The sequence below is a fragment of the Rhyacophila brunnea genome, unplaced genomic scaffold (genome assembly GCF_057557595.1).
Source record: "Rhyacophila brunnea isolate RB1 unplaced genomic scaffold, BYU_Rbru_1.0 scaffold_2, whole genome shotgun sequence".
Classification (NCBI taxonomy): Eukaryota; Metazoa; Arthropoda; class Insecta; order Trichoptera; family Rhyacophilidae; genus Rhyacophila; species Rhyacophila brunnea.
In genome coordinates, this window is record NW_028232859.1 from 32,783,014 (window position 1) to 32,796,413 (window position 13,400).

The 13,400-nt window shown below is 30.1% G+C and overlaps 1 protein-coding gene across 1 annotated transcript in view; it reads left to right on the plus strand.

Annotated features, from left to right (window-relative positions):
• Window positions 1–13,072, plus strand: part of LOC147072212 (cell adhesion molecule Dscam2-like) — a 39,110-nt gene extending 26,038 nt beyond the window's left edge. Inside the window, exons 10-27 of the mRNA XM_085946702.1 lie at window positions 308–484; window positions 927–1,071; window positions 1,181–1,329; window positions 2,230–2,437; window positions 2,812–2,984; window positions 4,698–4,768; window positions 4,859–5,114; window positions 6,195–6,341; window positions 6,487–6,648; window positions 7,166–7,295; window positions 8,003–8,211; window positions 8,312–8,491; window positions 8,787–8,975; window positions 9,773–9,958; window positions 10,563–10,850; window positions 11,528–11,684; window positions 11,792–11,952; window positions 12,825–13,072. Coding sequence (XP_085802828.1) covers window positions 308–484; window positions 927–1,071; window positions 1,181–1,329; window positions 2,230–2,437; window positions 2,812–2,984; window positions 4,698–4,768; window positions 4,859–5,114; window positions 6,195–6,341; window positions 6,487–6,648; window positions 7,166–7,295; window positions 8,003–8,211; window positions 8,312–8,491; window positions 8,787–8,975; window positions 9,773–9,958; window positions 10,563–10,850; window positions 11,528–11,684; window positions 11,792–11,952; window positions 12,825–13,072 — 3,236 coding nt within the window. The remainder of the gene's footprint in view (window positions 1–307; window positions 485–926; window positions 1,072–1,180; window positions 1,330–2,229; window positions 2,438–2,811; window positions 2,985–4,697; window positions 4,769–4,858; window positions 5,115–6,194; window positions 6,342–6,486; window positions 6,649–7,165; window positions 7,296–8,002; window positions 8,212–8,311; window positions 8,492–8,786; window positions 8,976–9,772; window positions 9,959–10,562; window positions 10,851–11,527; window positions 11,685–11,791; window positions 11,953–12,824) is intronic.
• Window positions 13,073–13,400: the final 328 nt, after the last annotated feature.

A 13,400-nucleotide genomic window follows, 5' to 3' on the forward strand; every position in this document is an offset into this window, starting at 1 on the left:
CAAAGTTTGTTGTTTGTTTGTTCCATCCAATTTTGATTTTTTTTTTACTACATATTAATAACATTAATAACGTTTTCATATTTTGGATTCGATTTTAATTTAGTGTTCTTATGTTTGACCTTTACTCCTATTAGAATTATTTTCATATTGCCATATTGTATTACACAGATATTTTAATATTAAAAAAATAATTAACTCTTATTATTTTTCAAATATCTAAGATAAATATAACCACGAAGTGACCCTGTGCGAAGCCGGGTACTTCAGCTAGTATATTATAAATTATTATTATTTTTTGTATTTTTAGGGCAAAATTCAGCTGATTTTCGACCATTAAATGACTTTGATAGTCGCCAAATGATACTAGTAAATGGATCATTGACAATTGCTGCTGCATCTCCATACAATGAAGGGCAGTATCTTTGCAATGCAGAAAATGGTATTGGATCTGGACTTAGCAAGCAAATATATCTCACAATCAATGGTGAAAAAAATACCTTATTAACTTATTTGTTATATATTTTTAGGTAATATTGTAATGCAATATTTGAATGAAATATACCTCACACTAAATATATATATATAAGTATATATATAACGTCAATAATTGTAATATAAATATTATGCAATCTGTGTAGTGATATACATAAAGCCTCGAAAGGTTAACTGTACCAGGTTAAAAAGGCAAAGTGAAATACTCATTAAGTAAAGTGACGAGTTGAATAAATTCAAATAAAATTTCAAAGTATCAGCGTAAACTCTTGCAAAGTACCTATAGGAAAATATGGAAAATTTTGTTCCAAAATTTGACAGTATTCTATTGTGAATACGATCCTTATCTGTGATGATGTCAATGAAGAAGATATGGCTAGATAATAGTTGCTATTTGTCACTTTTTTATGGTACCTTTCTTGATCTTATTCTAGAACCTGCACATTTCGAAGTAACATCCAAAAATATGTCTGCCAGAAGAAACGACCCAGTTACGTTAGTTTGTGAAGTTTTCGGGGATAATCCAATTAAAGTACAATGGACTCACAATTTTAAAAGAGTTGATCTAAATACTTATAGGTAAACCATATTCCACTATAGACTAAATTATTTATCAGAGCAATCAAGTTAAATGTTAGTAGTATATTTTGCCTAAGGCGATTTCAAAAGAAAATACTTTATATTTTAGAATTAGTATGTCTGAAGTTAGAACTGAAGCTGGCCTTCGTTCTCAACTTGGACTTAGCCGTGCTGAGCGAAGAGATTCAGGAGCATACCGATGTCAAGCTGAGAATGCCTTTGGACGCAGTGAACACCTTATCCATTTAGCTATAGAAGGTAACAAAAAATATAAAAAAATGGTATTTTTTAAACATTGAATCTACTGAATTTTTTATACAATTATGTATATGAAGTTTATACGGGCCACCAACATATATTTTGGTTTTAGAACAGTTAGTATTGTTGATTTGAATTCTACTTCAATTGAGTCATTTACGATGATAGTTGTTTCGGGCTATAAACCCATCTTCAGAAAGTCATCTATAATTTACCGTTCCGAAGATGGGAGCAAACAAACAAAACGGTTTTTAACGTAAATTAGTCAATTAAATTATAATTAAGAAAAATAACTTTGTTTCAAAATCACTATAATGTATTATTGTAGTTCTACCACGTAAAAGCAAGTTCAATTGATAACATATTATAATTTATTTAAATTTTTCTTTTCAATTTTTTTTTAAATTATGTATTCTTAATTATTGAATCTGTTTAACTAATAAAATATATATAATAGATATTATTTTATATTTAAAAAATGCATGAAAATTCAAGGATTCTCTCCTATTAAGTTTTTACAGAAATTTATGTCACATATTGTCGGGTGTGTAAACTTTATCATAAAAACATAATTTGTTATAAATTTTTTTTATTTCATACTTACATTGTTCGCAACGATTTAAAAATGTATGCGTTTTTAAAGAAATATTGATGTGAAAATGTGTCACATTATTAGTGTATAAATTACAGATGCAAGATTTATTATTATGAAATTTTATTTATGAGGGGAGAGCATATTTTTAAAATCAGACAATACGAGCATAACTGTAAAAGGATTAAAAGATCCCCCTTTTTGTATCGTGTAACATCTTTAAAGTATTTATAATCAAGTGAATTTCACATGTATATTGAATATTACTACATAAGTGCTAATTTAAATCGAAATTTTCATCTTTTTAGAACGACCCGATCCACCAGTATCCCTACACGTGGTTGAAGTAGGGGGACGTGTTGTGAGACTATCTTGGATCAGAGGCTTTGATGGCAATACTCCCTTAATGGGATATTTAGCACAATATCAACTATTAGGATCAATTAACAAAGACGATTGGTTACTAGCAAAAGTAGTCAACATTTCACTGAGCGATGTCAAAGTATCTCAGAATAGGTAAGACGGTCAATTATTTTAGCAAACTCATAACATTTACATTCTAATATAATTAATATATCTGGAATCCACAAAGTCACACAAATTATATAAAAATAAAATTATATTATATATTATTATGAGAGATAATAGAAAATAGTAATTAATTTTAGTGACTAGAATTTCGCTTTTGGTTTATACTCTTTGAATATCTAGCATGTGATATATTATATTCAACTGACATGCACTAGATTGTGGATGATTCATATTCTGGTTTAATTTATTATAGGGAAGCTCTCTTGCTCTACCATAAGATGCCTCAAGCATTTTGAAAACTGAAAAGTAGATTCAAAGTTGCAATATATTAACGATTACTATTTTTTTTTTGGTTACAGTGAAGATTTGGAAAGACATGGTGGCGTAGCAGGATTATCAGAAGCTATCGTTTGTGATGCCATTGTATCTGGTCTTCATCCAGCAACTGCGTATACAGTCAGACTGGCAGCATATAATACTATTGAACATAGCACTTATTCAGAACCGGTAGTAGTTAAAACACAAGAAGAAGGTAAAAGGAAATACACAATACATAATATGTATCATGGAATATATTTAATTCAAAATATTCCAGTTTATTAAAGCTACTAACAGTCTAAATAATAAAGTCTTTTCAATAATAATTCATATATATACCTATTTATACATTAATATATTGTTTGCTTATTCTTGTGGTGCAATATCCCTTGAACGGATATATCCATAATCATGAGGACTAATGAACGTCCGGTTGCTTCAATCCCCAAGGGATTTATAGATATCATAATGCTTCACTCACGCTTGACCTTATTTTCTAATAATAACCTTTCCTTGAACCATAAGATATATTAACTTGTGTGTATTTCTGCGTATCATACTATAATAGAGCTATTACGGTCAATATTATTATCGTTCGGTAAATTAAAATTATTTTTATCATAGCTGTATTGTCATTTTACTGAAAGTTATTATTTAATATCAAACATTGTTTAATAAGTCATGGCTTAATATCACAAATTAATAATACTTCAATAAGTATTATAACCTACTCATGCTTAGTAGTCCTATCAGTTTAAGTTTTAAATAAATTAATAAATAATGAATGTGTTGTCACGTCCGTTCACCATCGATTCAAAGTAAAATAAAATTTTGAGATTCAATTGGGCAGATGACTATCAAAAATTATTGCTCTAATTTTTTTTAGTTTAACCATCAATTTTTTTAGGCTTGTATGATCCGTTTATAAGAAGGGGAAGCACAGGCAAAACGAACCCCATAAGGAAAGACGATAACATAATAAATAGTATTAAATGTATGATACAACTTCATTATGTTATTTATATTGCATGCTTAATCACGCACAAATTTATAATAATGACATAATAATCAAATGAAATCATTTCAGTACAACTCGTAGAATCATTTGAGCAGCTATTGGCTGTATTGAATCCTGTTTTCAGAATTGATTTAAATGTAGTCTTGTAACAAAGCTAAGCTGACGTTTCATTTTCTGTAATTATTTCGATTTTTATAATTTTGATTATTTGTTATGCTTAAATTTGGCTCATTCGAATGTCCCTTACTTAAATACAACTATCTTAATTGTGGGTAGTTAAATTATTTAGATCTGGCTTAAACGGATACCATATCCACTTTACCCATACCCAGTTTTTGCGGTGATCTCTTTTTAATTGAACTAATCGAAAATTGCGATTAAAACAAAATAATAATAATATTCAATATAAAACAAAAGGCATAAATTTACCCCCCCCCCCTCCCGACCATGTCCGATTCTAATAAGATCATATGGGCCTCCACAGAGTGGAGGTTTGTATTAAAAGATTTTGTTTTTAAGAGAAATGGATGTCAGCCACTTGTCTTGCTCAACCTATTAGGTCCATACTCTGACTCATACACAAATTGAAAGAACAATATATTTTGTACTTGCCAGACTCAGGATTTGAACCTGGGACCCACGAAGCTATAGACTAACGCTTAAACTGCTACAACATAAGATTATTTTGATTTAGTAAAATAACTACTATGAAATAATTGAGACTCAACTCTATCAAAAATCCTAACAAACATTGAAAATTATAATATCGTTAGTGACAATATGATGTCAAAATTGAACTATGTGACTCGCTTTGCCTGGACTTCCCCAATGTGACAAATAAAATTAATGATATAACTAAAATGGTATTATAATACTAGTATCGTTAATAATGTTTTTTTATTATTTCAGCCCCTATGGAACCGCCTACAAATGTGCAAGTTCAAATCGGAGGTCAAGGTGAATTAATGGTTACGTGGAAGGTAATGACTGTTATTATAATAAATTAACTGATACTTCATACATAATAACAAATATTGATTAATAATATTTAATAATATGTTATTTTACAGTCTCCTCCCCACGAGTCATGGAACGGCGAGTTACTTGGATACTTGGTTACGTGGAGTGAAATAAATCCAAACAATCCGTTTCCAGTATTCAGCAGCAATGTCAGTAAATCAGTAACTGTCAATGGATGGTCAAATTTGGAGCTAACTATAACTGGATTGAGGAAGTTTACTCGATATGGAGTTACCGTGCGTGCCTTTAATGGAGTTGCGGCAGGACCTGGTTCAATTCCTGTCACCGCCACTACCCAAGAAGGAGGTAGTACTTAACATATTTAATTTATAAATCACTGTAACCAAAAACGTTCAATTAAATCTTATTCTATACTTAGAAATAATGAATATAAATTTAAAAGTGTTACTGAAAAAAGTTACAAAGTCTAATGATTAAATTATCTATAAGACATTTCGCATTGAAATTTTGTTTATAGCAAATGTCCCAATGTTGTGGTTTGAGAATTTTGTGAGACATGCACTGAAATAAAAATGACATGCTTTAATTAGTATTACAAGCCAATTACATTTTATTTCTACAGGCCCATGAGCGGTTTAAGCAACGGCCTATAACGTTGTGGATCCCAGGTTCGAATTCTGGGTCTGGCAAATACACATATTGTTTTTCAATTTGTGTTTGAGTCAAAGTATGGACCAAATAAGTTGAGCAAGTGGTTAACATCCATTTCTTGTAAAAAAAAAAACAAAAATCTGTTAATACAACATCCACTCTGTGGTGACCCATATGATTTTTTTAGGATCGTACATAGTAAAAAAAAACATGATTATTTACAGTACCTATATCAAAACGACAGACAAGCTACCTACCATCATGTTAATACCGATATGTTTAAATACTGCGGAGACAAATTATTTTTTTATAACTACTAATTCAATCATATTTTATGAAATCATCATAGAGTGTTTAACGATAAAACGTTTTTATGAATCCATATCTTTAATAATATTTAGTATACTTATATCTAATTTTTTATAAAGAATCTATTTTTTCACCTATTTATTACATTTAGATTAAATGGATAATTAAATAAATTATTACATTAATCATCAGTTCTATATTATTCTAAACCACCCGCATATAATGCATATCGTTTCCATTGCGTCCTATTGTTGTGTGTGAATATACAATTATTGATATTAATATTTAACATCTCATACTATGGATTCACTATAAGCCTTAATTACTGAGCACTAAATGTGTCTAAGTAAATGTAACAAATAGATTAATATGAATTATCCAGCGATAGTCTAATTTACAATATGTACAATCTATTAAAAGAATTATTATTGAAATATTATTAATTAATAAAAATGTATATTTCAGTTCCAGAGGCAGCGCCAAGCAATATAATATGTTCAGCTTTATCATCACAAAGTATTAAAGTATCTTGGGAACCACCTTTACCAGCATTGCATGGTGGCGTTTTACAAGGATTTAAAGTAATCTACAAGCCAACTAATGGCCAAGACCGTATGTTTATACGTTTTTAATGAAATACCAGCAAATTATATTATTTAAGAAATATCTCCCAAAAAAAGTCATAATGAATACAAACATAACAAAGTAGTTTCAATTTGCATAATAATACTCATAACCAATTATATTTTTTTTACAGAAACGTCAGCTATATCAGGTGAAATAAAACGGACGTCGAGTGCAGAGACGTATTTGCACGGGCTACATCGATATACTAACTATTCTGTACAAGTTCTTGCATACACTGCTGCGGGAGATGGGAAAAGAAGTTTTCCTTTACATTGTTTAACCGATGAAGATTGTAAGTACACATTTAATATCAATTCATAAGCGGGCAGCTGCTATATATCACTAATTTTTATAACACTAATAATTACTAACATAGTTTATAGTCGAACAAGATTTGGTTGTTTTTTTTTATTAAAAGATCTGTAAACAAATATTCTAGGTATGCCAAATTACGTGAGTTACATTCCTATCGATATTTTATTGCCAACAAACTCCTTAATTATTAAAATTATATGAAACTTTGATTTATTAATTCTCTTGTAATTAAAAGTAAATACACATAGTTTTCTACTACATCATTAATACTATGCCAAATAATTATATAACCAGTATATTACAGTAAGTTTACAAATATTTTATCTTGCCTTTATTACAAAATTTTATTTTGTGTATACAACTTACTATTGAGTTGGCCATTTAGTTAGACAATGAAGTGTAAAAATAAAAGTATCTGTAGTATTTAATACATAGAAAAATATATTTCGTTTACAATGTATTCTAAATTATTTATACTTTTTTTATCCTTTTAGTACCAGGACCACCCTCAGATATCAAGGCTCACGCTTTGACTGGAGATTCTATATTAGTTAGTTGGCTACCACCGGTGTTAAAAAATGGAAAGATATCACACTATACAATTTATTCAAGAGAAGCTGGAAGGTTAATATTATTATGAACTATTTTCTTTTTTCACTTTTCCATTTTACTTGATGTTATTAACACTAATTGTGATCAATATAATAAAAATTCTCACTTGATTTTTATTTTTAAACCAGTAAAATATAAAATACATATTATGTAATTTACATATATACTTATTGACACTACAATAATTATAACATGAAGCCCAATGGCAGTAGTGAAGTAGTAGAAGCAGGTTTTGAGAAAACCACATAAATATATTGTGACCTTCCCGAAAATCGAATCCGGATCCCCTAGATGGGATCCCAGTACCTTATGTACTGAACCACGAGGGCCTCAAGCGCGAATTGTATCATAATTGTCCAGGCCAATTGTATTGTAAAAGTTTATCTTAATGTCAGTATTTTTCATCTCATTGAATACTTTTTAAACACAATATTCACGTAGGTATCTCAGCATTAATAGTATCATTGTCAGTTTTTTAATAGTCAGTTCAACTATTTCATGACGATTTGTAAATCAATAAATTTATAATATTTAGGTCAATTTAAAATGTGTACTACACTCTAGTACGTATTATGCGATGCATCGTGTTAGTGATACAGGATTTGAAGATTTCCGATGTTATTTTTTTTCCATTCTCACCCCCTACATAAAAGTTGAATAAATATATATAATTATACTCAATCCACTTTATAGATTATGTACACTTAATATTATTACAGAGTTGGTAAGCACACGACAACTACTGTATCATCAGATGGAAGTGGCACCGTAGCTGGAGCTGGACATTTACTAGGCCCAGGAGGCTGCTTCGCGGCAGAAGTTAGAGGATTGGTAGAGCATCGTCTTTATGAATTTTGGGTATCAGCTTCTACGGGACCTGGTGAAGGCGAACCCACATCAATTGTAGCACAAGGAACGAATACTAGAGGTAAATTAAATATTATATTTGTATAGTGTCATCTATTCTTATCTGCCTAATTAAATCAATTTAACTATGGTTAACATATTATATTTTTGTCTTCATTCAGCCCCAGCACGCATAGCGTCTTTCAGTCAAAACCTTCAGCTACCATCAAGATCTTCAATAGTTCTATCATGCCTCGGAGTTGGCAATCCGACTCCAAGAACACGATGGATGCATCGTGGAAGGCCTGTTACTCACAGCCCTCATTTTCAAGTGACACAACAAGGACACTTGGATATTCATAGTAAGTGGCTGAAAACAATCTATTATCTATATTCATTTATATATTATATACAATTGGTTATGGTGAAATAATATTGTTAGATAAATTTTAATATTATTATGATTTTCTGTTAAAACATTTTTGTTGATGTATTAAACCAAACTATTGATATTAATACTTACGCAATTTTAATTTAGATATATACATGAATACGAGAAATATATTTTTAATTTTAATATTTTTCCTTTGATAGTTTTGTGTGTTAACTTTTGTTTGTTTAGACCTACATTTACTAAAATAAGATATCTTTTCACAGCTATGGACGTCAGTTTATCTGGAAACTATACGTGTAGTGCAAAAAATCTTTTTGGTGAAGACAGCATAACGTACGGCATTGCAGCTTTGCTTCCTCCTGGAGTTCCTCAATTGCGTCTTCAACATGCTACAACCGGTGCCATAAAAGTGCATTGGTCTCCAATTCAAGACGGTGGATCGCCAATACAAAGTTAGTAAGCATTGTAAATATATATTTATAATATATTATTATACAGGCACTGCTGACTTCGGTGATTGACGTAATCACTAAGAGACGTTTTATGTGACTGGGACATGTGTTCCGAATGCCGTCAAAGAGTGTGACACTTCGTATCCTTGTGGCACGGTATCAAGGGTTCCGTCGTCGCGGCCGGCCCTCCCTCTCCCTGCAGCGGTGCTACAAAAGCGATCTACGCGCTGCAGGTCTGGAATGGCAGGAGGCGCAAGATTTGGCGATGGATCGAGGGAAGTGTCGCGAACTTGTGCTTGCCCTATGCCCCAATGCTGGATAGTGACAGGGTGAAAGAAGAAGTAGAATATTATATACAATTTAATATCATTGGCATATGATCAAAAATAATACTTATAATAAAACTATGATGATTTTATACTTAAAACAACTCATGTTATAAGTATCACATTCTGATAATACGTAACCGATTTACTTTTAATAATAATTATTATTAAAACTAGTTCATTAGACATAAAGGACATCATAAACTGATATAAAATACTTATTTTGCTATTTTTACAAACAAATAATTAAATTGAGAGAAAATCAATACACAAGACTTAAGTAATATGTAGGTCATAATAATAAATTAAATACAGTATTCTAAGAATATCTTGTTTAAAAATAATTCAAATGCTTAACCTACATTTAGGTACTAAGAATTGGAAGTTAAGACCATTGCGGAGATAATTAAAATATGTTCGTCATGTAAAAAAAATACTCACGTAGCTTAATATAATTCGTTTTTGTTATAGGTTATACGCTTCATTATTCTCGGGAAGGACAATCTTGGCAAACAATGACTCTAACTGGTGAACAGCAATCTTATACTTTGGAAGGCTTGATGTGTGGTTCGGCATATTTGATATATGTAGAAGCTCATAATGCAGTCGATAAAGGGCCACCTAGTTTACGATTAAGGGCTACAACTAAAGGAGGAGGTAAAAAATTATAATATAACTAAACCACCATAAATATACCGAATGTTACAGCCACTTTGAAATCAATTTATTTCCGGTTAATACAATAAACATAATTACAAGGTAAAAAGAACTTTTTTATAAACAACGTTTTTAAATTTTCTGTTGAATTATTATGCTCAATATGCTCAAACTTGTACTTGATATGAAGTAAATAAAAAACAAACAAATATAGAATACTGAAATGTCATTTTGACATTTCATTTTGATTTCTATAGTAACGCACGTATATATTAATAATTTAGTTGCTAGAACCACCCCCTTAGCAACCAATTATAGTCTTAATTGAAAATTAATTCAATTCTGCTTAAATATGCATTGGTATTGTGTTCTGATATATTCTAAAAGTGTCATATGTCTAGCTAGTCGGGAAGTTAGTTAAAAATCGATTGCAAGATTTGTACTGGACAATCCACCGTACAAACAAGAATACGAGCTAATAAAAACGAAAAAAATTAAAGTCATTGTTAACGATACGTTATTTTATTAGTGACTGGTTTTTAGCTGCAAACTTAATGATAATAGATGAGAAAAAATTATAAAATGCTTTTATCCACTTTTACAGTATCGAAAGTGCCAAATGAGAAAGATTTAATCTCGACCAATAGTACAAGCTTAAAATTGAATCTTCTGACGTGGGATAATGGAGGATGTCCAATAATCGAGTTCTTCATAGAGTACCGTCCACTGACCGAGTCGACTTGGGCAGTAGAGCGCACGGGACTCAAAACTGAAGGATTAGTAATTGAGAATTTAGTTTCGGGAACTTGGTATTATTTGCGAGTTACGGCAACAAATGGAGCAGGTTCTACGACAGGGAAATTTTATTTCTCAACATTAACATCGGAAGGAGGTAAGAGTTAACAAACATGTAAAATTTAAATCAGATTTTTAAAAATATAAACCATTATAATATTCTTTTCAATATTTATGAAATAAAATATGAATCTATTGATAGGACACCAAATACAATTAAGTAACTTGTTGAACTGTAAGGAATAATTAACAATATATATTATTATATAAATAAGTGTATGTCTGTAATATTAAATATGAAGGGAATGGGACCCAATATTTTAAGGTGGATCTAAGAACATGACAAAGGACATAAGACTGTTAGTTTCAAAATCGGTTACCTTCATATTCCGCCATTCAGAGATAATCGCAAAAAACTGTCAAGCACATTTTGAACTGCAAAAAGAATTTTTAATTTATATAATCAATCGGAAAAAAATAGTGAAATATATTAACGTGTTTAGTGTCATAAAAATAATTAAGAAATATTTGTTTATAGTTGGTAGGTAGTCAAATATAGCGGCTGATGAAAATTACCCACATTGCAATCTACCTCTTAACGTTAGTTAACGAATGATAATGGATTTGATATTTTATGAATTACCCCATAAAAAAAGTAAAAATCGAGCTAACCGACTTTGAAACCAACAGCCTCATATTATTCTAAAATAAAATTTTTGTGTTAAACTTTCAACATTGTTAATAAATAATTTCTGTGTATTTAATTAATTTTAGTACGAATTGCATCTCCTGCAGTGTTTCCTCCACATTCAGATGCCGATCATCCTCCTACAGAAATATTCAGTAGACTAAGCGCCATATTGGCAGGATTGGCCTTTTTGGCACTATTAGCCTTAGCCATTCTACTATTCGTTTTATTTAGAACCAGAAGGTAACCATAGACCGTATATTATTTTACAATAATATGTGCAATATAACTATCATATTTTAAAATTAAATTCTAATTTTAAATAACTTGAGCAATTATGTTTGTTTCAGTTCAAATTTATCAGCCTGTCTTTTTAAAGGCTATAGTAGGGGAGACATATCAGAGGACGAAAAATCAGTAGAAAATCAAGACAATAGAAGAAACTGTCAACAAGTTTATACGTCGTCTCCAATTAAACATCCAAACGGAAAGACTGATCAACAACAAGCGGGTATAACATATTATAATAGTACATTAGATTATATATTATAATATTATATACATTATATTATTTTAATAATAGCTTTTCACCATGAATATAATATTATGTAAAAGTAAACACTAGAATATATTCAGTTACGATTCATTGGGTTTGTATTTAACAACCAAATTAAATAAATTTTGTGAATGGATACAAAAATATATTCACAAAATATGTGGGTAAATTTGGTCAAAAAAAAGCTTAATCATTATACTGCCCTACTAAGTAAAAAGACAGTGTTTTTGGTTTCACTATCTTTTTATATATTGTGTCAAAATAATCCAATAATTTTACATAATAAGAGAAAGGGTGGTTTAAAACTTAGGTTCTCGATTCACTAAAACTAAAAACATTATTTCTCTTGCTTAGCAGGGTAGTATGGACATTGTCGAATTATTCGATTTTATTTGAAGTAGAAAACCACATGAAAAAAAAAATTTAGGTACATCACCTTCAAACTTGTAGTAAAAAAATCATTTCAACTGGTATTTTGATAAATCCAATTTACATAATAATAAAAACAAAAGATAAATATAATCTACCAGGTATATAAAACTTATAATTTTCACCACGAATGGGAAATTGAATATTTATTTGTGATGGTGAATGAGTTGAGTGAAAGTATTGTTCTTTATTTATAACGTCTCAATGTCATCAGTTAAATATAATACGTTTATTAAAATTGATAAATGAAAATGTAAAAATGTGGTAGATGTATATCACAGGCTACTTGTCGTTAGCCATACGAAGTATGCGTTGTTTTCGAAAAGACTTTAACTTTCAAATGAAGCACATGTATAATAATTATTAATAATTACTTAATATCATTGTAATTTCCTCAGAGATGTATGAAATTAGCCCATACGCAACATTCAGTATGGGTAGTGGACCAGGAGGAGGTGTGGCGAGCAGTGGAAGATCAGTAACAGCTTCCACTCTTGACTATACGGTGCAGTTTCGGACGTTTGGTCGTTCGGAAGGTGAAACGTTGGGGCCAGCTCCCGGTAGACCAAATCTGCATGGTCATGACAGGAGGAGTGCAAAACATCGATCGTTCAGTAGTTCAGGTATGACCTTTTACATGACTTAAAGAAACTATCATTATAGTACAAAACCAATATTGGATATATTTTTATTTTTTTTCTTGTAAACTTAAAATTACTATAGTAAGTAATAGAAAAAGTTATATCGGTCATTTTCTTCGCCCCGTGTTAAATAACATTTATTATATTATAGTAAGTTATGCATATTATAATACACTGAATGATATGATAAGATGGATTTAACATTATGTAGACTAATTAGTATTATTATAATGATAATATTAAAGCCAGTAATTTTAAAAGTGTTTTAATTTTATACACAATACCAATTAAGTATGTAATAAAATATTATATTATATTATTTTCATATTTTCA